Source organism: Polyodon spathula, chromosome 4 (assembly GCF_017654505.1).
Source record: "Polyodon spathula isolate WHYD16114869_AA chromosome 4, ASM1765450v1, whole genome shotgun sequence".
NCBI classification, from domain to species: Eukaryota; Metazoa; Chordata; class Actinopteri; order Acipenseriformes; family Polyodontidae; genus Polyodon; species Polyodon spathula.
This window is the reverse complement of record NC_054537.1, coordinates 33,749,618-33,777,200: the sequence shown is the minus strand read 5'-3', so window position 1 is coordinate 33,777,200 and position 27,583 is coordinate 33,749,618. Positions and strand designations below refer to the sequence as shown.

The 27,583-nt window shown below is 38.1% G+C and overlaps 1 protein-coding gene across 3 annotated transcripts in view; it reads left to right on the top strand.

The window, feature by feature from the left end:
* Nucleotides 1–373: 373 nt before the first annotated feature.
* The window catches only part of LOC121314445 (CDK5 and ABL1 enzyme substrate 1-like), a 47,035-nt gene continuing 19,825 nt past the window's right edge, over nt 374–27,583 (top strand). For 2 of the 3 annotated variants that reach the window (XM_041247728.1, XM_041247727.1), the window contains exon 1: nt 374–1,022. In XM_041247728.1, coding sequence (XP_041103662.1) covers nt 457–1,022 — 566 coding nt within the window. In that variant the 5' untranslated portion in view covers nt 374–456. Of the gene's footprint in view, nt 1,023–27,431; nt 27,504–27,583 lie in introns of all 3 variants that reach the window. The other variant, XM_041247729.1, reaches the window with a different exon arrangement.

Here is a 27,583-nt window from a genome sequence, read left to right as displayed (position 1 = left end):
TTCATCTTTAACTGTTTTGTACCCAGTTCACAGCGCAAGGAAGCTGAAACAGTGTTAAAAACACTTCACATTATTTGCAACGTTTATCAGACCCACTGCGTTCTATTCATGTTTTAAGCACCATATGTTATCCCGCTACAGCATTCGTGTAATGCAGTTACATAATTGTCCTAAGACGCTTTTGTCTGCCTAGACCCAATTTATGTAACTGCTTCAAGGTCACGTAGCAATAAAAAAACAGCCCACGCTTTTCCTACATATGGCTGCGGGATGTGTTTTTGCTGCAATGTTTTAGTCCCCCACGTGATTCCCCACCCTCTCCCTGACACACACACACACACATGCAGAACTCGCTCCACTGTTATTGTGAGAGCGCTTCGTAGCGTCTGCAGGCAGGCAGTGCACATATAAATACTAACACATTCCCATTGAAAATTCATTGCGTTAGCGCAGACCATGGCGGCTGCCACCAGCAGTAGCACAGCCACATTGCAGATCAAACATTCCAACGTCGAGCATGCGAGAAAACGCATAGACCCCAGGAGGAGACAAGCAGCCCTTTCTTTTCTTACTAACATTTCTTTAGACGGCCGGCCGGTGCAGGATGACAGCGACAATCAGGGCGAGGATGCAGATGGGGCAATTGAAGCGAGGACTAGACAGAGCCTGGTTTCTGCAGAAAGGGGGATCTACCCTCCTGCCGCAGCATCAGTGGCCCAAGCGCCTTCTGCAGCCAACCAGGCTCTGCTGTACAATTCGCGAACTGGCTTCGGGATGAGCCCGCTTGCAGCACCAATGTGTGCCGACCCGGAAAGAGACGTCTTTGCCAGCGGAGTGCACGGTCCTAACCAGCCTGCGTTCAGCTCTCCTTACCCTGCAGTAGCAGCAGCGGCGAGAGGGAGGCTGCAGTCATTCACTCAGGGAATCCTACCTGCCACTTTCTCCAGACAAGCATCTCAGAATTACTGTTGTCTGGAACCAGGGCAGATCGGCAACACTGCCTTTGAGCTACAGAGATCTAGGTAAGCTTTTCTTAATTCTCAGTGCTGTGATATACTGTTTTGCATGCGGCAGTTTATTTTAGCCAAAGTGGCGTGGTGCATGTGGCAGTTTAGTCAATCTAGGAACTTGCTTATGACTGGATTGATAATAAGTGAAAACCAACATACTAACTTGATTTGACAAAAGTGCACCGTACCATTAAGAATTTCTGTCACGATGCTGGTAAATCAGATGTATACAATATGTCCCCGGTTGTTTACAATATCGATTGTGTATTAACTTTTTTTTTTTAGTGCTGCTTTTTGTGACTTTTCTGGCTGTTAATAACTGTAGCAAGGTCTGATATTGCAACAGTAACTGGCGTCAATTGCATTTCTAAAAGAAAACTATTTTAACAGATGTCAGTTATACACCACAATAATATAAAGTGTCTGACTTGCAGTGGTGATGTTACCTTCTTACACTAATCGTATTTTATTAAAGGCTGATGCTGGGTGATTACTTAAATGTAGTACTATCAGTGTCGGAAGCTGCGGGATGGGTAAACATGCCTGCCTGGACAGTGCAGGCGCTAACAACAATCGTATTTTATTTAACTTCAGCATAATTAGTGTTGCCTGTAGCTGTTAAAACATAGTTGGTGCTTAAAAATAACCTCGGCAGTTTAGTAGGCCTATATGTGAACTAGCAACAGCAGTAAGTTTAATATATGTGGGCCATTCCAGGCCAACTCAACCAGAAAAAGACCATTGTTGACAGACCGTCTCAGATTTTGCCAGAAAAATTCACCTGGGTGTTTTCGGGCCTCTGAGTTAAGAAATGTTGATCACCTTTTTTTTTTTGGTTTGTTTTCCCCCATCAAGCATTCCCTTGACCTGGCAATTGGCCAACCTAAAGTGAAAAATTGACCTTGGCCAGAAAAATCGCTCTGATCTCACCTTGTCGACTCGTAATAAATAGGGCTTTCGAGAAAAAATACCAGGAGTATCACAATAGGGGTAAGTGATGAGTTTTATTCGAACTTCAGCCCAACCATTTACACTGTGGGCAGTGGTTCTCAATCGGTGGTCCGCCAGCTCCTTTCAAGTGGTTCGTGAAAAGGTTACATCATTACAGAAAGGATTCAGTAGCATAGTTTGTAGATCCCATTGCAAACCCCAAATTTGAGACTTTAAAAACTCAGCTACATATGCAGGAAGACGATGCATACATGGAGAATATCTACAAGTAAAACAAATGTCTGAACTCTACGTCATAGAGAGTCTAAAAAGTATTCGTTATTAGAGAGTTTTCGTGTATTGCAGCTTGTGAAGTAACACACGACAGGGCAATCGTTGTGTTGCATTGACATGCTGCAAGAAGCGAAGCAGTATATTTGTTGTAAACGTTAAACTGGAGGTTTTCAACATTTCAGTTTCTTGTAATTAAAATGAATGGGTCCTCCGTGCCGGTCTTAATTGCTCCATAAACAGAGCTGACATAACACGCAATTTTAGCCTTGTTAGACCAAGAATATAAAAATGCAAAACACTTATTTTTGTTGATAAGGAAAAGATACAGAAATGGAGGCAAAGTCAAAGGTCACTGTCCATGCTACAGCTAATGGAAAAATACATTATTGACATTTTAAAATGCTTGGCCACTAACACCCTGTTCACACTTGCGGTTAAGTCGGTTAAGGGCTGCCTTATCTCATGTGTGAACACTCAAAAAATGAAAAGGCGGCCCTGGCCCAGGTGAAATTTAGACCAGCTTTTTGATGTGGCCTAAAGTACCAATGCTGCCTTGGGGCCGGCCTATCTGCATGTGTGAACCCAACGCAGGCCCTGGGCTGGCCTTAACGAGTCAGTTCGGTGATGTAGGTCAAACCACTCCACTACTAGGTAGAGTGTAGTAGATCAAACAATGTCAGTTTTAAGAGGTAGCAGCTGGGATGATGCAGAAATTAACCCTTAGCGGTCCATTTATTCAGCGCTTGTCAGGCGCGTCGGGTCCAATTTATTTTCACACGTGCTGTTTTAAATATTTTTTTTTCCCTCGGAGTAAAGCAGGTTTAAAAGGTTTTGAATCGCAAAAGGACAGTCCTGCATCTCCAGCTAAGCCCCACCCCTTGTTCGCAGTGTTTTTCACATACCTCTTTATAGATGTAGATACTGTCCCGATCAATCATTTTATCACCAAGCTCCTCAACAATGCGATCTAAGTGATTATTTTATTACTATAACATCTAAAAAAATTCTCTCTTTGAGCGCTGGCTATCTCCTTTATGTCCGTGTTATCTCTGTGGTGAAAACCTGCAAGTTTGTCCGAGATCTCTCGGAAATACTGAGCAGCAGGCCAGAGATAAACCCACCACGGAGCTTGGATTTTATGGAACCTATGGCGACCTCCAGCCCGGAAAATAGCAATGAAAGGTAAGTATTTCTTCATTGTGCAGCTTTCATTAAAATGATAAAACTTGAGTTCTCTCTTTATATATGCGTGTGTGTGTGTATATATTTATGTATGTGTGTGTGTGTGTGTATATATATATATATATATATATATATATATATATATATATATATATATATATATATATATATATATATACACACACATACACACACACACACACACTTCAGATTGTAGCTAAGATTGTAAATCTAAATATTGATAAATAATGCATACAACGTTGCATATTCAGTCACCATTAATATAATAATCTGTATTGTGACTAATGTAATCATCCTTGTTTCTTGCATTTACGTGTCATCCCACACGATCGCTTCTTTCCATAGTAACCGACTGCACTGTCAACACACGCCTTTATTGTATCTTATGCAATAAGTACAGTACCAACAGTGTTGCAACAAATAAGATGGCAATATTTACGTCTGCAGATTTCCCAGCTCAATCTCTTATGTTGACTTCCGGGAATGCAGTGTTTACGTCACTGTTTACATTCAAGCACTTCGCCACAATTTAGATTTCCTTTTCAGCCACATATGTGAACGCACTTAGGCCCCCTAAAACCTCAACTGTGAATGGAAATTTTGAGGTGGCCCAGAGATGGCCCAAGGCTGACTCAGTAAGTGTGAACAGGGTCTAACACTCAGGCTATGAGTGCGGTTTGTGTCAGCACTGTTTACGGAGATCTTGAGCAGCACCGATGCTAACATAACAAAACACAGAGTACTCTTAATCAGCCGAATTACACAGTGAAGAATTTAATTACAGTAGTAGACAGTTAGATTTTCAAGACCAACTGTTTTTAAGTTGATTACCATTTCTTTACATTTCATCAAGTCAATAAGCACCAGCTGCCCAAGCATTTGTTTTCTTCAGTTTCTTCATTAAGTTGCTGACTTGTTACATCTTTGTGTCTCTTAATTTTTCTTGTAATTGTATGCACTTGTACATTGTCATGCCTCTGAAAAGACAAAATGTGACAAAAGGAATGTCACTTATTTAAAAAAAAAAAAAAAAAAATGTATATATTTATTGTGAGTTTTATATGATGTGTGTTGATACCTAAATTCAAATTTCAGAGGTGGTTAATGACCAGTGGGGGGGACTTGAAACCAAAAGTGTTTCACAAAATTTGGAAGAATGGTCCTAAAGTTATTACAGCAATACTTTTAGGACTTGCATCCCTTACAGGGTACAGAATTGGGCTGAAGTTTGAATAAAATTCGTCACTTACCCCTCATCTGGCAACTTGCCAAAAGTGAATTTGGTGCTCCTGGTATTTTTTTTCCTCAAAAGCCCTATTCATTACAGAGTTGAACGAGGTGATACACATGGTGGTAGCGTCTAAGTTGAGCCCAGGGTGATTTTTCGCTTTAGGTTGACCTTTGCCAGGTCACAGCTGAAAGGGGAAAATAAACAAAATAAAAATGATTAGCATTTCTGAACTCAGAAGGCCTGAAAACCACCAGGTTCTAGAAAAATAGTGGGTCAAAGACTTTTTGACTGACTGGTTGAGTTGGTATGGAAAAAATATATTTTTTAAACCAGGGGCTTTGCAGTACAGCTCCAGTGTGCTTGCTTTGTTGTTAGCAGAGCACTGCATGACTTCAAGCAGCCCTGTTCATAGCGAATAACCGATGATGATGATTACTTGTGTTATAGTTTAGTCTTTTTTGCTTCGCAAGAACAATTTGCTGTTATGTTAACACAATTGTGTTGTCACATATACCAATTACGTTTATGTAGACTTACTCTGCTAAAAAATAACAAACTTTATTTACTTTTGGTTGAATGGAGTTGCTTCCTCATTAGCCATTTTAAATGTTTGTACATTTAAATCAGTACAGTAAATCTCCAGAGATGTGTATCTGCTACAGTATGTGATATCTGTACAGCAGCACACCAACCAAACCACAAAATTGATGACCTGACAATAATGTATGTAACCAGGCCTGTATTTTAGATAAAGTATATACATTCTGCCAATTAATACATCCATTATATGCGGGTGTGACAGGATACTGTGTGGTGACATCAGGCCAGATGTCAGAACAAAAATAAAGGCACAAGTACTGCAGGGCAAAAAGATGTGGCTATACGTTTTGTTTTAAATTTCTCTCTCTCCTCTGAACTCCCCACCCGGAATGCAGAGAGCTGCAGGTTTATATACAGATGACCATCTCCCCATTAACAACAAATTAATCGCCTATTTAATTTGGGACACGGCCACCTTCTGCACAAGTTTTTTTTTAATAGTGGATGGGGCTTCCCAACCACACTACCAAACAGTACAAAAACCAAACATTCGAGTACACCGTCAAAACATTAACAAAACATGGCCCTCGCCATCATATTTACACATAAATAAATCATAATACAAACAAATACAAAACAGTAGATTGCACAGGGCCGGAGGGGGGACCCTATTCTAAAAAATAAATACTGAAACAAAACAACTACGTGGCAGACAGCACCTCGCTCGTCCTCCACATGTAATGTGTCCTTTTTAATAATGTGCAGGGCTCTCTACTGCCCTGTTACAGTGGGCAATGTGTTTCCTGCTTTGGACCCATTGCATTTCCGATTCTTATACCCCTTTCACACAGACTAGTTATGACGGCTCAGAAACGGCACTTATTCTGCATTTTAGTCTGTGTGAATTGCCTATGCCGTCTCATTTTATGCAGTCTCTGACCCACTTCGCGAGGTGGTTCAGAGACGACACTGAACTGTATCAATACAATATATATATATATATATATATATATAAGAAAGGTAGTAATTGAAGTGTAACGAGGCTAGTAATTGAAGACCAGAAGAAGTTCAATCCCTTAACAATTGAAATATTAAGATCTAGGATAATTTGACAATCTTAAGCCCCCGTAAACTGTGACACGTTTGGGGGCATAGACACTGTGCAAATGAAGATAATGTGATCAGGGGACTTCTCATTCGAATACAGAGGAAATTTTAAGACAAGCAAAAGACACGAGGCTGTTATAAATATCTATATATATTATTATATATATATCTATATATATATATATATATATATATATATATATATATATAATAAATATATTTTACTTTATTATAGACGTAAAAAAACAATCGACAACTTTCATATATATGTTGCATCCATATGCAATAAAAAAAACTACACGGCATTTGTTATCGGCTGACAAGCTAAATGACAAACTTTGCTGGTATCAGACGGCTAAATGAAAATATTATTAATGCGTCCCAAATTAAATATTTTTATTAATTTTCCACATGTATGCACATTATATTAATAGAGAGAACAACGCGAGTACAGGGAAGCTTACAGTGCACTACAGTAATCCAGCGTCATTCATTAAAAGATAAGAAATTGAGATCTATAACTAGTGCTGGTATGAACATGGGATTTTCATGTACGGCTATTCGCTCATAATTTAAATATTTCTTTGTTTTCAGAAAGTAATAAAAACCATTATACTGCTCAGAATGCAGACAGAGACAGCATAGTGGCAGGGGAGGGGAGGGGAGGGGAGGGGAGGGGAGGGGTGTGTGTGTGTGTGCCTGTGTTTTACAGCAAGATATTACAGTAACACGTCAAAGTAGAAACTATCACAGGAGTAACGAATACGTTGTGTAGGCCTTACTTTACCCCAGTGAATTAATTACAATACAGTGGATGTCAAATAGCAGATAAATGTTGTTTTGTTTATTCCCAAAATAAATAGTACATGAAGTTGACACTGCATTTCACGTTTACGGTCACGTTTACGCATTCTGTGTTATATCTGCAGGACATTTTAATAAACGCAAAACAGTAACAGCAGTGCGTTTCTAAAACACAGATGTAAAAGACCACAGGTCCGCTTTTCATCCCTATCCAATAATTTAGTTTCAATTATGAAGTAGCTTTATGCAGTGTAGCATGTAAAAATTGGTTCCACTGCTCCCTGCATCCTCTTTTAAAAAGAAAAAAAAAAAAATAGCAGAGGTCTCAGGATGCCATATAGCACTGCGCACATTCCTGGTATTCGAGCGACTCAGTAATCTGTATGAGACCATCTTGCCTGTTGACACTCGGCCAAGGATTTGGACAAGTAAAACACATGCTCAAAAATCATGGTTTTATGACCTGGATGAGGCCTGCAGGGCCAACATCTTTCCTGTTTTCACAAAACTTGCAACAATTACGATACCTGTATCTTGTGTACAGCAGCACAGGGTTTTAGCTGAGTGTCAGAACAGAGTGTAGACCAGCAAACATTCTCATTCATCTAAAACATGACAATTTCAATGGAAGCTCCTGAGAATTAAGACTTTGGAGAGAGAACGAGTCATTTTGGACTTAGGTGCTAAAAGGAAAATTTAAAGAACATTTAAACAGCAAAACTGTAAATAGTTATGTTGACAGCTACCTGCAGAGACATTGGTACATGTTCTACAACACTGATTTTTACGTTGTGAATGGGGGATTTTCAAAAGAAAATGTTTGATGGTAAGCTTGTCTTGATGTATATTTCTACTACCATTATTTATACTGTGTACTATTTAGCATGTTAACTTAGTTAATCTGAAATAGTTACACTGGAAAATAATATAACCATGTTGATGCCATATATAAAAACACAGGTGTCAGGTTGAAAACGCAGATTTTGAGATGGTATGCTTTTTACAAGTGCACGATTTTAAAGGCTATTGCGACCTCGACCTCTGCCGCTTTTTTTCCCCTTCCTTGCCATTGCCATTTCTTCACAGTAAACAGTGGCCATCGATACCTAGGCCTTATTGTAGCTGTTCAAAACCAAACAAAAACTGAAATGTAACTTTAAACACCTCAAATAAAACAAAACGTGGAAATGGCAGTGAAGGGGAAAAAGACTCGCCGTTTGATACTAGTTTATTATATTCCACATAACAAAGTCCCAACAAAAAATATATAATATATACAATCTATGTAAAAATCACTACACAACATTTCCAGCGAGTTGGGCACTGTTTAAGTGAAGCATTTCAGAATGACGTGCTTGCCTTTTTTCTGTCACGAGATTCTCATTCGTGGTAAAGCAGCACAACACTTTTTTGATCCAGACAGCCTTCCATAAAGATCACAATGCTTGCACGTGCATAATCTGGTTGGTTTACTTTTTTGTTGTCTAAAACTTTTAAATAGAGGCATAAGAGCTGCAATGTTGATTCTGTTGTGTTTTTTTTTATATATTAATCTTGCATGTCACACAGAGCTCTTTTTCATTTGCCATGTTTGAAACTGTAGTGCAACTTTTGGCTAGGCAGTAAATAAGTGCAAGGTATTTTTGAAATTTCTAGCGAATACGAACATCTGAATTTTGTATCCGAATACAGGTCCAAAAATATTTGTACAAATATTCAGATATTTGTCCCAGCTCTAACATTTTTTTTAAAGCAACTTACCCATGTTATTCTGCTTTATTTATTTATCTGTTTGTTTGTTTTTGTTTCCGTTGCCATGAAAACGATCTGCGGACTAACAGGTTTGAAGGTTGTACTCGCATGATCCCTTTTGACTATGTATAAGGGTCATGACTGTATTACATTGGCATAGATTGCGTAATTTCATGCTATGTGAATGGGTATTTTAAAGAATGTTTGAAGCATCTCTGAGATGGCTCAGTAGCTGCATTTGTGTGTGAAAGTGAGTTTAGATGGAGAGTACCTGGACTTTGTCTTGAAATAGTGGTTGCAATTGCAAAGTAACCTGGCAGGCAGCAGGCTCTTAGTTAATAATCTCATGCCTGTTTTTATTGGATAGCAACTGCTGTATTTAAAAGTCCAGGAGGAAATCAATCAGTAAAGGTTATAATCTAAATGAACAACTCCAGCCCTTAAACTTGGTTTCCACTGCAAATCAGTCACCACTGGAGACATAGCTAGTTAAACCAAAGGCATTGTGCCGTGATTTGAAATGCCCGATTCATCTTCACACCCATGTATAGCCCTTCCTGCTTCATCATTATCTTTATGGGAAACACGGTATGGAGAAAAAAAAAAGTGATTTGTCTGTTACATTTCAGTTTTGATTTTGGAAGCACCGATGCCAGCCTCCCCCTTTTGTGCTGCAGTGGTTGTGTACTAGTAGATGAGGTAATGACTTTCAGCCAGGGTATTTGCAGGCTTGGCAGGTTTTTCTGCCTGAAAATTGATTGTTCAGACATCATCCGCAGAAACAAAGCTGATAGTGGACCTGCACTAGATGTAGGCAGACTGACGCACGGCAAAATGAAATGAAGGAGATTCTTATGAGGGAGGGTAAGTCTTGGCAGAAAGGACTCTGGAAACCAAATCCTAATTGCACATAACCCATTTGCCTCTCTTTAATGTGTCTCATAAACATATGTAAATTATGTCAATGTTGATTATATAAGGATAGTTTGAATACCTTAACTCCTCCCTGAATGTTACCCTTGACTTGTAAAGCACACTCCCTGTCCCTGTCTCAGAGATGTGATGTTTAGTACTGTTTTGACAAACTAAGATCCCACTGATAGTTCTGTGTATTGTATTAACCCTTTTCCACTGGCACATCCGAGGTGTTAGGGCCTGTACGGGTGCTTTTCCACTTGCTATTTGTAAAACCTTTGTGTATTTCAGGGGGCTGGAGCTGGGGCTCCTCCCTTGTGTCATCCCACTAAACTACCAGTAATTACCTGTCAGTCACCCTATTTAAACTGTAGCCAACTCCCTAATTCTTGTCTTGCTTTTCGGTTTGCGGTTACCATGTAGACTTAGACTCAATCTCTTAAAAAAAAAAAAAAAAAAAAAAAAAAAAAAAAATGTAAATAATGACTACTCAACCAAGGTAGCTTTCGTTTTCATCTGACTCCAATGAAGATTTTTTTCTCTCCTTTTTGACGGTCTTCCTTCAACAAATTAAAATCAACAAGTTTTTAATTTTTCTTTTAAAAATGGGGCATTGGTCTTCCTCTCTAGTGGAGTCTTGCGTTTTGCTCTTCTCTCCTTGATATCATTTTCGCTCAAAGTATTGCTAGCATGCCCCGAGTGGGGGCCATCTCTCTGCCAGGACCACCATAGATTTCCTCTCACAAAAAGGGTTCTTTTTCCTCTCCACCTAACGGTTCGATTAGTTTAAAAAAAAAAAAAATTAATCACTAACTCAACAGTTCTAGCTAACAATTTTCTATCTTCTTTGCATTTGTGGTGCAGTTGTGGGGAGCCGTGGGTCCTTTTGGGGAAAAGTGAAGCTCACTTCCCAACACTAGAGGCCAACAACTTTGCCTCTCCCTCTGAGAGGAGGGGACCCCTGGCCGAATTCTAACTACATTTCATTTTCCATTGTCCTGCTTAAATCAATTTATTTGCACCCATGCCAGGCTCTCACTTTGAACAGCAAAGCTTGCTTCCAACTTGCGAGCTAGTCATTGACTCAGCTCATCGACGGTGGCTTTTTATTCTCTTTTTCCAGCGCTTTTCGCAAGGCTGACCATGCACATCGAAGCATTAGCCAACTGTGACCTCTCTCAATTAGACATTTCAGGAAGCTAGGGAGACAGTTCATCTTCTACCCTTCCTGCTTCCCTTGGGGGAAGTACCTCGCTTCCCGGCTTTGGACGTCGATCGGTTCGGCTTCACCTCAGCGAGGGCGGTTCTCTGAGTAGTCAAGGGGAAACCCCTATTCTGTTGCTGAAGTCACAAACGCAGTCTTTATTCTAGTAGTCTCTTTATGCAGGCCTGGCTCCTGCCTCATGATTTACAACCGATTAAGAACCAATGAGGGAGTACAAGCATTGTATACAGGAATAGATGAAGAACAAAACAAAGAAATACAAGCATGCGCCATTATCAATTCAAATACATCACCTCATAATACTGCATCATCTACATGCGACTTGACACGTTCGTTGCGAGTGACATCAGTTGCACAGCTTCAGCTCTGCAGTGGAGGGATAACTAGGCTCCTCCTAAACCAACTGGGCTAAGTGAGTGTGCTTGCCCAGCTCTAAGTGGTACCTTCTGAACAGGTTAAGGCTAGAAATGTATAGGATGTTCTCTCTTTAGCAGTATCAATGGTATGAAATGATACAGTTGAAGGACTGTTATGCCTTTTTTCCTACTGTACAACAGAGCTGCGCCAGGGCTGTACTGAGCCCTCACGGTGCGGTTAAGGGGAGCCTGGGCTGTTTTTCCACTGCAGAGCCGAGCCGTGCTACTGACGTCGCACGCAACGAAAGACAGTTGCTATTAATTATTATTATTAATCAACTCATTTATAAATATATTTAGGAATTTTTTTATAATCCTACAATTTTTACTGATTTTATATCGACTTAAACCCTTTCAGGACCAAGCATTTTTCGGTGGGTTGCTCCCCCAGGACCAGGCGTTTTATGGCTGTATTTGACTGTAAATCTCTTTTTTACAGTAGCATCTTGGAAACCGTCCTTTTTTTCAGAACCCTGTTTTTTTTTTTTTGGGGTTTTTTTTTTTTTTTGTATTTTTTTTTTATTATGTATTGAAAAATATTGACGTTTGGGCAAATCACAAGACATTATTTCACCTGAGTGATTGCAATGACATAATTCATTTGTTCAAATTATTATTATTATTTATTATTATTTATTATTATTTATTTTTATTTCTTTCTTCGCAGACATCCTTATCCAGGACGACTTTTGTTGTTACAAAATATCACATACAATATTACAGTACAGAGTATTACATTGCAGAATATCACATTACAGAAAAGAGCAGTTATAAAGTATAATAAGATCAAATTCAAATAAGAGTAAGAAAGAATACAGCAAATAATTACATGTAAGGACGAGTTTGACTGAGTACTGTTAACTTTTATAAGCAATAATGGACGCTACTCTCGATTTATTTTCTCAAAATAAATAAGTTATTCATTCCATTTTTATCAGCAATAAAGAAAGAAAATGTACCTGATACATTTAGGTCATGAAATGGTATCTGCTTGTATCCACTTGCTGCTTGATATTTATATTAATATATTAAAACTAGAGTTGTAAGGACTCGACTCGGAATCAAGTCGCAATTTTTCGTGACTTGAGTTATTGCCATCAAATGACTCGACTTTTAAAATTATAGAAACTGTAGAACAAGAGAGTTCGTGCTCATGCAGATACGTTGTGGCTATTGGTCTTCGTCAGTGCAGTACACACATTTAAAAAAAAAAAACACACACACTGGACAGACATTTAAGTGCCTTAGACACTAATTATCCAATTAACTTAAAATGATACTTAGAGACACACGTGACCCTACCTCTTACTTTAAATTGCTTATTTTTCACTTTTTCATTTATATATCACTTTTTATCATTGCATTGCAACACATGCAATTGTAACAAGGAAAGTTACCTTGTGGTATCATTGCTAAAAAAGAGAAGGTGGAATAAAAGTGTCTGCTTTAACAATTTATTTATTTTTTGTCGTTTAAGCATAAAGCGTGGAAGGTTCTGCAAAACAAATCTTAACCCTTTGTGGTCCTATGTCAGACCAGGTCTGACATTACAAATTTTCCTTTCCGGTCCAATGTCGGACCCTGTCCGACATCATCAAAAAGACATCAAGCACAGGTCCCTAGTTGTTTTTTCCCTGGAAAAAGTAGAGAAAAGCTTTCAATGTCCGAGTGAGGCCGATAGAAGCCGAGCAAACCCTTCACTACAGACATAACATGGTCATAAACAAACAAGATAGTTGCTTCCGCATCCAGCGCCCAGAGAACATTAAATAAAATAATGACATGGATAGCATTATTGTTGACTTTGGTGATAAAACAAGTGATCAAGAGATGATTTATCAGTATGCACTACTATGAAGAGATATGTGATAAATACAGCAAACAAGGAGCGGGGCAGGGCTGGAGATGCAGTACTGAGTGTACTTTTGATATGCAGTGCCGTTTAAACCTGTTCTACTGTGAATAAAATTACTTTCAAACAGTGCGTGTAAAATAAACAACTTGTGTGAAAATAAATTGGGCCTGACGCGTCTGACTAGCGCTAAATAAATTGACCGCAAAGGGTTAATATGGGCGCAGTTGACAATATGTGCCAATGAGTATGTATTATATTTTTTATCGTATTTGAAATAAGTAGTAGAAACAAAAATTAGAGAATGTTCACTTTCATCTTTCTCAGTAGCTGATCTCTAAGAGCCAAGCATTTAGGCATTGCTTGATTGACCCAACTATATTTATGTCCTTTCATCAAAAATCTGTAAGTGAAATCACCAGATGAAGAATTATAATTTCTGTGACTCTGGAAACCATGTCCGGTTGGTTTGTTAATCCAGGAATAAATACGGTCATCTTTATAATCCATAGTATCACATTTTTATTTCTTCATTTTGCCTTGCTGTATCTCCATTTTTTTATATGTAGTAAGCAAAGCATTACATTAGTCTTCCATCTCTGAGTTGAGTTGACTTGAATCAAACTTGGTAGACATTTCGTGTTGTAGGTTGGTGATTTCCTCTCTGGTGCTAATTAAGTCATTGTTAACTTGTTCAACAATCAATATAATCAAAAACAGGGAACATTTGTTCATAATTTCACACAATTTTTTGCAGAGCATCATTCTGTCTGCCAGTGGTAGGTTCCTTTTGAATACCTAGTCCTCTAGGAAATCTTTTGTTCCTCCAGTATTGTGACAAGGTAGATCCATGTAGCATTAAAGAAAAAAAGAGAAGGGGGGGCGGGGAAAAAGAAGGTTTTAAAGACGTGATTTGCCAAAGATATCCCATTTTAAGTATAATTGTTGTTTTTTGTTTGGGTGCATAAAAAAAAAAAAAGGGAAAGCTGTGGAAGTACGAGATCCGTAGCTGTATGTATGGTACAGCTCTATTTTGCTTTACTGTATTTTTGTAAATAAGTTTAGAATTGTTTTATTTATTGTTTATTTAATTTTTTCATTTTGTATAGGTCAAGGATGAGAAATTTCATGGAGTTGTGTGTTTTTGAGTGTGTGAGTTAAGTGTATTGTACCTGCGGTTTAAGTCCGTTTGCTTCAGATCGTCAAATTCAGGCATAAACTTTCTCATTTCTGACGCAATACTTTTGTCTGCCCACAGAGAAACTAGAGCCTGGACTTCCTCAGCGTCCCAAGGCTGTTCTTTTCTCTCATCACACCCGCTGCCCCGCCATGTTTGTTTTTTGTCTTTCTGGAGAGTGCTTGCTGACTGGTGCAACGTAATGATGAAAATCCTTAACCCCCCCCGCCCCCCGCCCGGCTTGGCTCTGAGCCAGATTCGGATGTCTTGTGAGGCTGGAATTTCATGGTTTGGTTCTCGCTCGGCTCGACAAATAGCCAGTGGAGAACCACCCGTACCCGTACCATACCGATCCCTTATGGGTCAGATGTGCCAGTGGAAAAGGGGTATTAACTGACTTCAGTCTCCTAGGGCTGTGGTTCGCAACACTTCACTACTGCCACAAATTGAACATTCTTGTTTATGGATAATTTTATATTTCTTATTCGTGATAAAGAGTTTACCTTGGAAACTGGGGAGGCACTGTTCAAGTACTGGTGGTTTATAGGTTAATGGCAGATGCTGTTAACTGTTTTCAAAACTATAAAGAAAAATGGACTATAAGGAGTTTAAATGTGTTTGTTGTCTTTAATACGGGTATACAACATTCTGGAATGTTACGATGTCTAGACTGTTAAAACAACACCATAGTTTGACTTGGTACTCCCATCAAGGTGCCGTCTGACAGGTTTTATTGACAATTGTTTTATATTGGTCCGAGGGCCCAATTTCGAGAAGCAGCTTTATTACATTTTTAAAAGTTGGGCAGGTTGGGAGTTGAAGCCACTTTAATAAGATGTTAGATGATTGTATTTCATAGAAAGGTGTCCTTGGCTGAAACTACAACTTGCACAGTTGTTTTTCAAGTTCAATTTAATAACCATGGCAACAGGTTTGTGGGGATAACAAAGGCAGATCTACCAAAAACATGTTTTATGATCACATTCACATGCCAGATGTCCCTCTTTTTCTCTAGAGCCTGTTAAGTTTAGCACAAGTGTGGTATCAGGTGTGTCTGACAGTTGATGTTGTTTGCAGAGATCTACTGGAGGGAGGGTGTGGAGTGGCATGGTTCATTAGATGTGAAAGCTGTTTTTAATCACTTAGTGATTTAAGTGGCAGATGTGGGATTTAAACAGATTTAAGCTCAAAGTATTATTATATTCTTTCCCCAGGAACGAAATGGGGTGCTGAATTATTCATTTTATTTCTCTCTGGACTGTAAAATGATTATGCTACTGGCAGGTTCACATTTGTTAGCCCAGGCTTTTTTTTTTTTTTTTTTTTTTTTTTTTTTTTAAGTATGTTTCTTTGTCAAGAATGTACTATACATATTATACATGGTTTTGCTGTTTTTGATTGGGCCTTCTCATCAATTCACATTCTCATATGATACATGTGTTACCGCAGTAATTTGTACAAGTCTGGGCATTTGTGATGTATATACTGCAAGAACATAGTCGCATATTACGTGGAATAGTATATATATTATTTTATATATATTTTATAGGATTATTATATATATAAAATTTGTATATAGAAAGCCAATATAATTACCATAATCTGGTGCCTTGTGTCCGTTTTAAACTCTAGTATTGTAGAGGCATGCTAAATTTTTGGAGTAGATTTAGTATGGGAAAAACTGGTGATCATTTTGTGAGAACTGTAAGTCTGACAATGAAATAATAAGCTGAACATCCCAATTTTAGCCATACTATACCTAATCAGCACCCAAAATAAAGAAATGGTGAAAAGACCATACAAGTGGGACAGAAGTATTGAAAAGCAAGTTGGGCTTTTGCAGAAAGTCGCATCCCTTTTTTTGTTTTTGTCCTCTGAACAGTACAAGTAGACCTTGATCTCCCCACTACAATCACCACCACTGCTTTGAATCCCAGCATGGTTCAGCTAGCTGCTTTTTCTCCACTGCAAAGCTCTTCAGCAGTGAATGACTTCGAGATTGCCAAGCTGTGTTTCATGTTGGTACAATGCAAGTCATTTTATTTAGATCAGACATGAGGTCACCAAAACAAAACAGAAAACCAATAAACTTGGATCCTGTTAAGCTATTAGTTTTTGAAGTAATGCTTTTTTTTTTTTTATTTAAAATGTGCAAGCCTGTGCCAGCTTACGGTGCCTTTTTCTAGAGGCCTGCTTTCTGCCATGACCAGTGTCGCAGCCAGCAGAATGGCTTCCCAGTCTCCACAGCAGGCCCCCATTCACAACTTTCCTTACAAAGATTAAGCTGGCTTCCTGTGAACTTAAAGCAGCAATACACTTCATCCAAGTGCTTTATTAGCTTTTTTTAAATATAAATAGGCTTTAATCTTTAACCTTGTCATACAGTACTGTACTGCCATGTGAGTGTATCTCTACTGTAAGTATCAATCAGGGAAATTAAACTATTCATAAATATAGGTATCCTGTGTGAAGTTGATAAAAATGTGTTCTTTGTATCCGGTAACTGTCCTGTATCAGATGTAAGTGATTATATAAAGATTTTCAACAACCGAACAAGGTAGTCTGTAAAAGATTTTATTTATTTATTTAACCAGGATATTTACCCATTGAGACTGAGGCCTCCTTTACAAGTGGTCCTGTTAAACAATAAAAAGATAATTCCAATGTATAAACAACACAATACAAATGTATGGTTTAGACTTGCAGAGATCTATTGTACATATATTAGTTAATGTGGACTGAGGGAAGAAGCATTGGCAGGAGGTTCTAAGCAATTCCTAAATATGATCTTTAAAACCAGAAGAGAGATTATCAAACTCCATCTTCATATAATGATGGAAACCGTTCCACATCTTCAGGAGTTGATCTGCAAAAGATAACACTCCCATATATGTTCGAACCCTTGGAACAGCCAAATTAACAGAATCGTGAAAGGGTAAACTATAGCCAGTGCTTGTTCTTTTCTGCCAGAGCAATCAAATAAGGAGGTACCAGACCTTTTAAAAATTTTAAACACAAAACAAAACCAATGAAAAAGCCTCGGTTTATAGGCGAGACAGATGTATATATGACAACGATGTGTCAAAGGGGAACATTGCTAAAATGTTTTGGGTTTTCTAGGACTGGTTGGCTCTTTGGCTGTTTGTACCGGTGGTAGAGGCGTGGGTTCGATCAGTGTATTCTTGTCTGGCACAGGGGAGCTTGGAAAGCAGTCCCTAGATAAGGCTACGCTAGTATGCAGTGTGAAGGGCAGGTGGTAAACCAAGCCACACATAATCAGCGTCTCTCCCTGCTGTGGTGACCAGAAACATCCCTGTATGTAAAATCTTCCAAAAAGGACTTGGTGCCCTTCAGTGTTGCTAAAATATTGCCAGATATTCAGTACAGAGCCTAGTTATGAGCTCCCACTCCCATGTATCAACTTGATACAGTAGGGGGAGCTGTCAACAGTCACATTTTCTGTATAATGTCACCTCCTGAGCCATAACATTAACATACTGTAAACTCTGCCAACAATGTGTTCACGGCATACATAAAAAACTTGAAGTCCTATTGATATTAACTAATGTTAAACAGAAGTAATGTTAGTATCTATTAGAATGTCATAGTTAATACTTTACCCCAGTTGTAAATGGAAAACAGGAACTATTTTATGTGGCGGAATGTTATTTCACTTTTAAAATTATGAAATGAGTCGTCTTTGAAATGAGCTGCTTTTACTCTTATCTTTCCCGTTGCATTTCTGAAGGACCTTCTTTTGGAGCATAGCAATCTGTGTGATTTGTAAAAAGCTTGCAATTGAACAAGTAGCCTTTTCTTCTCAGCTAGTGTTTATTCAGCTTGAAGCAGCCCCGTGGCTTCACAGCATGAGAGATGCAGTCAGGTGCCCAGGCGACATCTGTTTAACCTCTACACACACTTCTAGTTTTATCTTAATTGGTTATGCAGTATTTTCAGGGATGTATAAACACATGTGCACTCCAAACAGACTGTACTGGGGAGTGGGGGAGGAGTTATCCCCACTTTATCTATAATGATATTACGCTCATCACTTATCAAACATGTACAAGTTATTTTTCCTTAGTCTTTCTGGTGAAATTTCAGTAGTAGAGCAGCAGTTTAAGTGACTTGTTTCTTTTTGAAAAATACCAGAGACCTCTACCCAAGTTGATGTTCATTCTTTGGGGGGGGGGGGGGAGTCAATAATAGGGCTGGTTAAGGCCTAGTAAGAGTAAATGGGCCTGTGACAGGGTTGGCTAAGTGGTGACGTCAGGCCAGAAGCAGGAACAAAAGCAAAGGCAAAATACCTTGGTGCAAAGGAATGATGGCGCAGTGTTTATTTAAACAAAAATAAAATAAATATTCAAACAAAAACTTTGCTCTCCCGTACTCTCCTATGTACTCCCACCCAGAGTGGAGAGAGCTACAGGCTTTTATGCAAGGTTTTTTATTTTACACTGGCAGAGGACGAGCTGCCTAATCTCGCCTCTGCCAGAAACAAAACAATAACAAAACACATGGCTTTCGGCGTCATTATATACGAATAAATAAATTCTAATACAGACACAAGCACAAATAATAAACTGCACAGGGGCGGAGGGGTACCCCGTTCTAAAATAAATAAATACCAAAACTAAATAAATACATTTATGGCAGGGCCCTGCCCCCTTTTTCATGTGCAGGGCTTCTCTCCTGCTGCCCTGCAACAGGGCCACACATTACCACTACTTTAGTCAAACTTCTCTGTATCCAGTACACACAATAATTGCTTCAGCTTGACCAGTCTTTTTTTTTTTTTTTTTTTTTTTATTGGCTAGTGAGCATGTGATGTTCCACTGCTGACCAATATCCACAGTCCAGTCTAGAAAGGGTTCAGGCATGGAACACTGAGCTTTTTGTTGCTCAGTTTTATGGTCTAGAAAATGACAACATAGGATTATATTTTCCATGGCTCCCATTAGGGACATGAATCAATTCTTAAGAAATATGAACGGCACTGTGGTGAGAAACTGCGTACATCAATACTTGCAGCCAGCCAAGAGATTCTGTGTGCAAAATGACATTTTCTTCCTTCAGTAAAAGAAAACACATCCTCTTTAAATAAACCTTTCTAAAAGTTTACATGGTGTACCATGGATAAAGCACAGGAAAAATAGAAAGTAGAAAAAGTTTATCAAATTGGCACTGCAGTACTACAGTTTCAAATGAATTATTTAACATAAGCAACACTTGTACCAATGCTATTAAATGAAGGCTATATGAATTGTGTTGCCCTCAATAAAAATGAAGTTATAATAGTCTTGAAGAAGATGCTGCTGGCTCTGAATTTAGATAGCTCAAATTGACATTGGATATTTTTAAATCTTGTTTAATGACTTTTTTTTTGTTTTTATTATGGCTTTTAATGTATAATTTTTCTAGTTGCTTGGTGGTTTTTATGTATTGTCATGTATATCCATGTACAGCATTTTGAGATTCTTGAAAAGTGCTTATAAATAATTTCTATTATTATTATAAAGAGCTGTTGTATGTTTTCTATGATACCTTCAGAGCTTCAAAAAGTTTCAGTTGGTGTGTGTGTGTAAGATTGGAGTCTATCATTGTCCTCTAACAAGTCAACATCCACCACGCCCTCTGCAAAGAAACAGCATCTGTTTGTTTTTTGTTTTTTTTTTTTTTTTTTTGGGTAATAAATAGTATTAAGGCATGGCAAATATAGATTCTTACAGTTCCATGGTATGTGAAGATGTGTGCAGTCTTTATACATGGGATCTTTTGATTAAACGTATCTGCTTTTTTTTTTTTTTTTTTTTTTAAACATTTTGACAAACAGACGTCGCACAGAAAAAAAAAAATATATATATATATATATATATATATATATATATATATATATATATATATATATATATATGGCTTGGGGTTTCTCAGTATTTAAACACTAAGCAAAGCAGATTCATTAATTCAAATCCGTTCAAAACAAAAACCACATTTAGTCCAGTTTAAAGTTTCCACCACTTGAAATAAAACAAAGAATTAGGATACTAATGCAAAATATACAATATTTCCCCAAAAGAAATAAACAGCTAATGATACTTAACGACTGTGCCTTTCGACTCCCATTGCAGCTGACAGTTGCAAAATCTGCACATAGTTATTTTGTCCGCGTCCGCTGCATACATCCCCTCATGCTCAAATTCTGTGCAGCATTGTTTAATTGTTATGCACAGTGTAGGCATTTTAGAAACAAAGTGTCTTCTCTTCCATCACAATTTGAATTCCCAAACGACTGGCTTCAAATTATACATCTGCGCATGTGTTAGTCAAAGCTTACGTTTCCCTTCAGACCGTTTCTATGGTAACAGCTGAGCCTTGACAACTACGATTGCAAGTATTTAAGCATTTTTTTGTATAAACCTCCCAATTTAAAAATGTCGGCATAGGTTTGCTTTTATAACAATTTTTCATTTTATATTTTATTTCATGCTATTTTTGTATTTGCGAAAAACACAGGGCTCTCTTCATAATCAATCAGGTATTAATTACAGTACAAAATAACCCAGGGCATAAAAAAATAGTGTGTAATGTAACCAGCATAATCTCGGGGTCAGGGGTGGCCAACTCTGGTCCCGGAGAGCCACAGTCACGCAGGTCTTCTGAGTATCTTTTAAAGGATCAATGACTAAAGACCTGGAAACAATGTTAGTGTTGACCAATTAAGAAAGTAATGGTTTCAATTAAGTAATTGAGAATTCTGGTTTTCATTCCATCTGAAGACCCAGCGGCTGTCCACGACCAGTGTTGGCAAACCCCTGTTCTAGGTGGCATCGGTGTGTAATCATCAACAGTTGTCTAGCATTAAGCTGTATAATTAACCTAAATTCACAGAGCAGAGTTCATTGTAAATACTATTTTGCAGTACGGCAGAGCAGCTAACTAAATCTGTGAGGTGGCCAAGAGAGAGCAATTTGCAAAGGCAGCATGAATTGATTTTAGATGTACCGTATGTTTAAAACAGACTACAAAAATAAGCTCCTGGATGAAAGGAAAGTTATGTATGCTTAACTGTAGGACAAGGAAGAGATAAATAAAGGGTCCCTTGGTTGAGTTCCAGGAATGAAATCTGTGCTGAGAGGGTGGTGTTTAAGATTGTTCCCCGATTCACTTGCATTAGTCTCATGGTGTTGGTGTTTGATTGTTTAGTTCAACCTGACTGAAAGGAACATTGTACAGTATGCTCTGTTGGGGAGAGCGTCTTGTTGCACATGTGGTTTTGAAAACCACCACGGAAACTATTCTATAGAAACATCTATAAATAAATAAATGATTGTGCCCAAATAAACAGCACATGTTGTTTTCTTACTACAGCTTCCATTCCCTTGTGCTGAGAGAGTTTCCGACCGTCAGATTGTTATTTCAGGTTAAATTGTGTAGGTTTGTTTGCTTGCCTGAAGCACAAATGCCCCATGAATGCTGCATTATTAACCATGCTTGAAGTAATTACTCCTATAAGCAAAGTGCAGATTATGCAGGAAAACAGCGATTACCATTATTGTTGTTCTACATATACTGTAGCTGAATACAAGTGTCTGTGAGCTCTAGAAATGGCAGGGGTCTTCTAATGAAGCATTTTGAGGATCTCGGCATGATTTATGGAAAATGTTAATGAACTGAAATTCCTTTTGAGTACGGCTGAAATTGGGCATAATAATCTCTCTCATACCTGCATGTAGAACCACAAAAACAAGACATTGTCTTATGTTTTAATGATCTGTTAAAGGCATCCAATCAGGTTTTGAGTTTGATTTAAGTGTTGTGCAGTCCTTGTGCAAAGAGTTTTATAGATCAGTCTGTGTTTTATAAAACATTCCTATTTATCTCCATAAATAATTGATGAACTCACTGAATTGACTATGCTGTAAACTGACTAGAGGTTATCTACCGTTTCTGTGGTGTGACAAGACAGCGTATAATGTCATTTTATTAGAGGTGCAATCAGCACCCTAATTTCGTATTCGATTATCTCATCGACATTTATCAAGGATAATTGATGCATTGATGTTTTATTTTAAGTGTCAAGCAATAAATCCTGTCCAGTTTTCTTTTTGAAATTGAAACAAGCTTATAATCACATCACAAACCTGGGCCGGATTTAAGGGCAGGGTAAAAGTACACACAATTTAAGACTGGGACGATGTCTAATTTTGATGCATATTAAATTGATTACATCAGTTTAGAAGAAATTAAATGTATTATTATTATTATTATTTGTGTTGATTTGTACCAGTTGGGGTCCAAAGCAAAATAAAAATAAAAAGTTGTTTAAATCCACAACCAGTCAGAGTAACAATCAATCAAGAGAAAAACTACGCAGGACATTTGAATAAAACACAAAACAATAACAACAGTGTCAGTCAGTACCGAGATCGTTGTATCCGAGTCGATCCTGTACGTGATTGTTCTAATGGGCTAATTTCATTGAAAAAATCGATTCTTGCTGTTAGAATCATTAAAAACGTGTGTTTTGTTATACGAATGGTTTGTTATATTGAAGTTAGTTTGTGTGTGTGTGTGTGTGTGTGTTTGTATATATATATGTAATATATGAATATGAAATGAGTGTTCAAAAGTTTGAAACCAGCAAATGAATTCCAGCAAGACTAGGGGTGGGGATTGTATTGCCCATTTTTCCCTCTAAGACCCCGTACTTACTTAATACCCTGGTATCTCTGAATAGATAACTGTCTCCTGTTTAAAAATATGCTACCTATATTAATGACCAAGACAACATTTTCTCCTTTTTCTAGGATAGCAGTACGACTGGGGATGGGGGTTTTGTTTGCCATATAACTTCTCAGACTACTTTCTCACAAAATATCTTGTTATATACCATTTGTCTTGCTGGCAGTGTGCTGACAACCCTGGTTTCTCCAACACAAACAGGAATGGGTCCATTTGTTGTCTCAGCTGCTGTTGACAGAGGAACCCTCAGCGGTGGCTTGTTAACACTGTAGTGATTGTGACTGTGTTTCTGTGCAGGTGTTACAGAAGGCTTTTTTGAATCTTGTACAGGCACAACTAGGGATTTCGTTTTCTACCTGTGTACAGCCTGGTACTCGGCTTATAGAACTGCCAGTGCATGAAGCTGCTCAGGAACCTCGTATGCATGTTTACATATTCCCCTGTTCTCAGTCTTCTGTTCATATAGGCCTAAGGATCGTACATTTCCACATACATTTGATTACTTTAATGAAATAAAACTTTTAGATGTTACACATCTATTTAAGTAGTAAAACTGGTACGTAGAAGTTTTATTTTATATATTTGTGTGTGTGTTGGAAAGGTAACGAGACACAAACAAGTAATGCGTGATAATTTGGAATTTGCACGGCAAGAAGTTAATTATTTTCTCCTCATTTTTTAAAATCTTCATTGCAACACATCAAGCTCTCCTCACAATATTCAGAGTTGTTCTTTTCCTAATTACTAGGCAGACACGGCATTTAACTATCCCCTCCCCTCAATGACTATGACTTGAGTAATCTGCATTGGTACGGACGACCTTTTTTTCCTAAGTCAGAATGGCATAGCAACGCATTTCCTGAAAAGTACGGCAAAAACATTATGAGGAAAACTGTCGTGACTTGCCTATGTAAATGCTGTCATTGTTTGGTGGGACTGACAGTGTTGAATGTTTATTTTGTCCCCTTATTCGGATGGAATCGGAAGGCTATTCAGTGCCAGCACTTTGGATTCTCCAGACAAACTTTAAGCAAGCTCAAAGCCAAATAAAAAGCAGACTAAAAGAATCATTAATAGCTCTGCATTAGAGCAACAGAGCACAGAACCACTTCGAGTGATTGCAAACGGAGCAAGAGACACGTTAAAGAAATGAATGGAATTTGAAGATACTTATAGTACAGTATGCTTTTTAACATGTTGTTCACTGAGGAATCCTGGGATTAGTTGGTGAAAATAATTATGCTGCACGTCCATATTAATACTCTGTTAAACTATGCAGTGCGGAGCTACATTTTGTATGTAAGCAGTGTCCTTGTAAAATGTTCAGTTGTGCCACCCAGTATCTTCAGTCTGCCTCACTACTGTGCCTTCCACAGTTGAAAAGAGAAAAGGGGGCACGGTTGTTCATTTAAAACTCTTATCAAAACTACTATATTGAACTTTATAAGAGAAATCCATTGAGAACATGTTGTTTACTTGGCCTGTTTTTAAATATAAGCAAAGAACACCAGAAACCATTTGAGGCAGAAGGCAGCAAGGAAGCAGTAGTTACTGACAAGCCAGTACATTGGAGTCAGGAGTCAATTTTCCACTGCAGTGTCATTGGTGTTTGGTGCGGTACTGGAGGCAAGGAGGCAATTCTGGTTCTGTGTTTTTCATAATTTTTAATTGGTTTAGAAATTCTTCAGAAATGCCCAGCTGACATATAATATCTTATTTCCAGTAGGCTTAAGCTTGTGCATATATCGTAGTGGTAAAAAAGATGAACAGTGGAGCTCTGTGAGTTGCCTGTGGTCTCATAGTGAGATTTATAATACCTAAATATACAGTAACAGTACAATAGTTAGAAGATAATGGCTTTTTTGTGGTGTCTTGCTTACAGGGTAATAATGGAACTCCTGAGTCACTTCTGCAATTTTCTGTATGTATTGATTGCATTACCTTTTTTTGGTCTGAAATAGTCATTGTAGTCCATTGAAAGAGATCACTAGCATACTTATTTATTTTTGGGGGGGAGGCTAAAATTTGGAGAGCACGTAGGAAGGGACTTTGAGACAGAATAAGATGAAATACAGTCATGCATTTTGCTGACAGGCTTATGACCGCTTCCCTTCATATAGTAGCTCTGTGACCACACGTCAGTCTGGACTGTCCTTATGTAAATGGGCCTAACAAGAGAGATTGCAGACTGGTGTGGTGGTTCAGTGATGAGTAATATCCACTGAAGCTGAGATCACATGACTCATTTCAACCAAAGCGCTGTTGAGATTGGCTAAGCGTTTGCTACAGTGCAAAGTTTGCAGCACTTCACCACTTCAGATATGCTTAATACATCTTACCCCAAAAGTCCTTTTCAATGTGTGTTTATTTGCAGTACACGATCAGAACCTAAACTCTCAAAGACAATGCAACAATCCCTGGCTGCTGCGAGAAACTTGTCTTTCTGTCCAGTCCTCTCTTATAGAACGGTCCCCTCAAAATACTTCTATGCTGGTGTTTACTGCTTGAATTAACTACATCTACTGCTCCTTGACAGCAGAGTAATCTGAAACTAAAACCTGACTTGCCATTAAAACAGAGAATAGTAAATGTCATGTTTTTGTTGTCTGAGCTACTGTCTGGGGGGTGGTGCCATGCAGTATTTATAGGTGTATTATATGTACAGTTTCATTTAAAAAGAATGTAAAAGACTGTAAACATACAAAATACATAGTTTAAATACTCTGTGATTTGGCACATTAAACGCAAGAGATTTTCATGTTTCGTATCAAAATTTGTTCATGCAATAACACTTAAATTTGCATTTCCTGTGTGGTTTTAAAAGGTATAGTGTTTTTTTTAATTAATTAATTAATTATTTTTATATAAGAAAAGTTCTACATTTTAGTACATACTATACTTCGTGCCAGACTGCCTAGTTCTGGCAGTCTGACAATACCTTGGTCACACAAACTCATTCATCAGAGGTGTGGAAAGAGGGTTATCCAGTGATGGTGTGAAGGTCTGGAGGCAGGCTATGTGTTATGTACTGTATGAGCTTTGTTCTGTTGCATATTTTGCCCGTAGAGCCAGCTTATGTGACAGACAGCTTTGCCTTTCAGCAACTACTTCAGCTAGGATTTCATTTAACACAGTTTGTTTTCCTGTGATAAAGCACTGGCTGCTGAACTAGCACAAATGCTGTTAACCCTTGCAGTGCTGGGAGCCAGCCTATACTGTATGGAGGTTGTGTGTTTTTTTGCTCTGCTAGACTGGTAGGTATCTCTTAACATGGCCTTTATTTAGTAGGGTTCCAATACCACACCACATTGTTATGTTTACTGAATTTGTAACCTGTCCATAATCTGTTAGTTTGTGATATCTCTTATAGTAGTGGTATGCAATCGTAGACATGTTCTGGAAAACTTTTAGACCACTTCGCTTGCTATTCTAAACATGAATTTGCATCAACATGTATTTTACTTTCCTTTTTATAGAAAGACTACAAACCACACTGTGTGGTCCTCTTATCCCTGCTTGCTCCAGTAAGAGGCAGCACACAGCAAAAAAAAGGGAACAAAAAATGGGAACAAATATTAACCCAAAAAGGCTTAACCCAGTCAATGTGTTCTGTTTAATATTACACAAACAGTTTTTATATAGATGTTTTAGAAGCTACAGGAGTAAACCTTAATTATGTTTTGCTATCTTCAGTACAAACATTAACGATGCTTTGGATTCTAGTAGTTAGCAGTTCCTAATTTTTATTTATTTATTTATTTATTTATTTATTTATAAATGCTTCCATGCGGCTAAGCCAAAGCACTAGCAGGTTCTTGAGCCAAGTGTAATGTTGTCCTAGGTAGTGTTCTGTTCCCTTATATTCAGTTCCATTGTTTGGCAAACTAGTTCTAGTGATTTCTTTATTCTGCTCAGTAACTTTTAGATCCACTGGACTACCGCATACGCAGTCTGTGCAAGAAAAACACAACTTAAAAATCCCAATGTAGAATGACCATGGTAAACTTTTTTTTTTTTTTTTTTTTTTATTAAGCGTTTCACTGCTTCAAAAATAAACCACTTCAGTTGAGAGAGAGCGTGAGAGCCCTCTTTAACTTTGACTGACACACTAGCAAAGTGGTATCAATAACTAGTAACAGTAATTTGGTTTTCCTGGATTGAGGTATTTGTCTTATTGTCACATTGTTTCTGACTCTTCGTTACTAACACTCTTCCGGTCTGCTCTGTCTCCAGGCGAAGACTTATCTCTCAGCGCTCCTCTCTGGAGACCCTGGAAGATATTGAGGAAAATGCTCCTCTGCGCAGGTAATCCTTCAGGCTCAAAGCGGACGGAAGCTCGATTTTAAACCTTGTGTGTATCTATATATAGCTAACATGTATGCAGT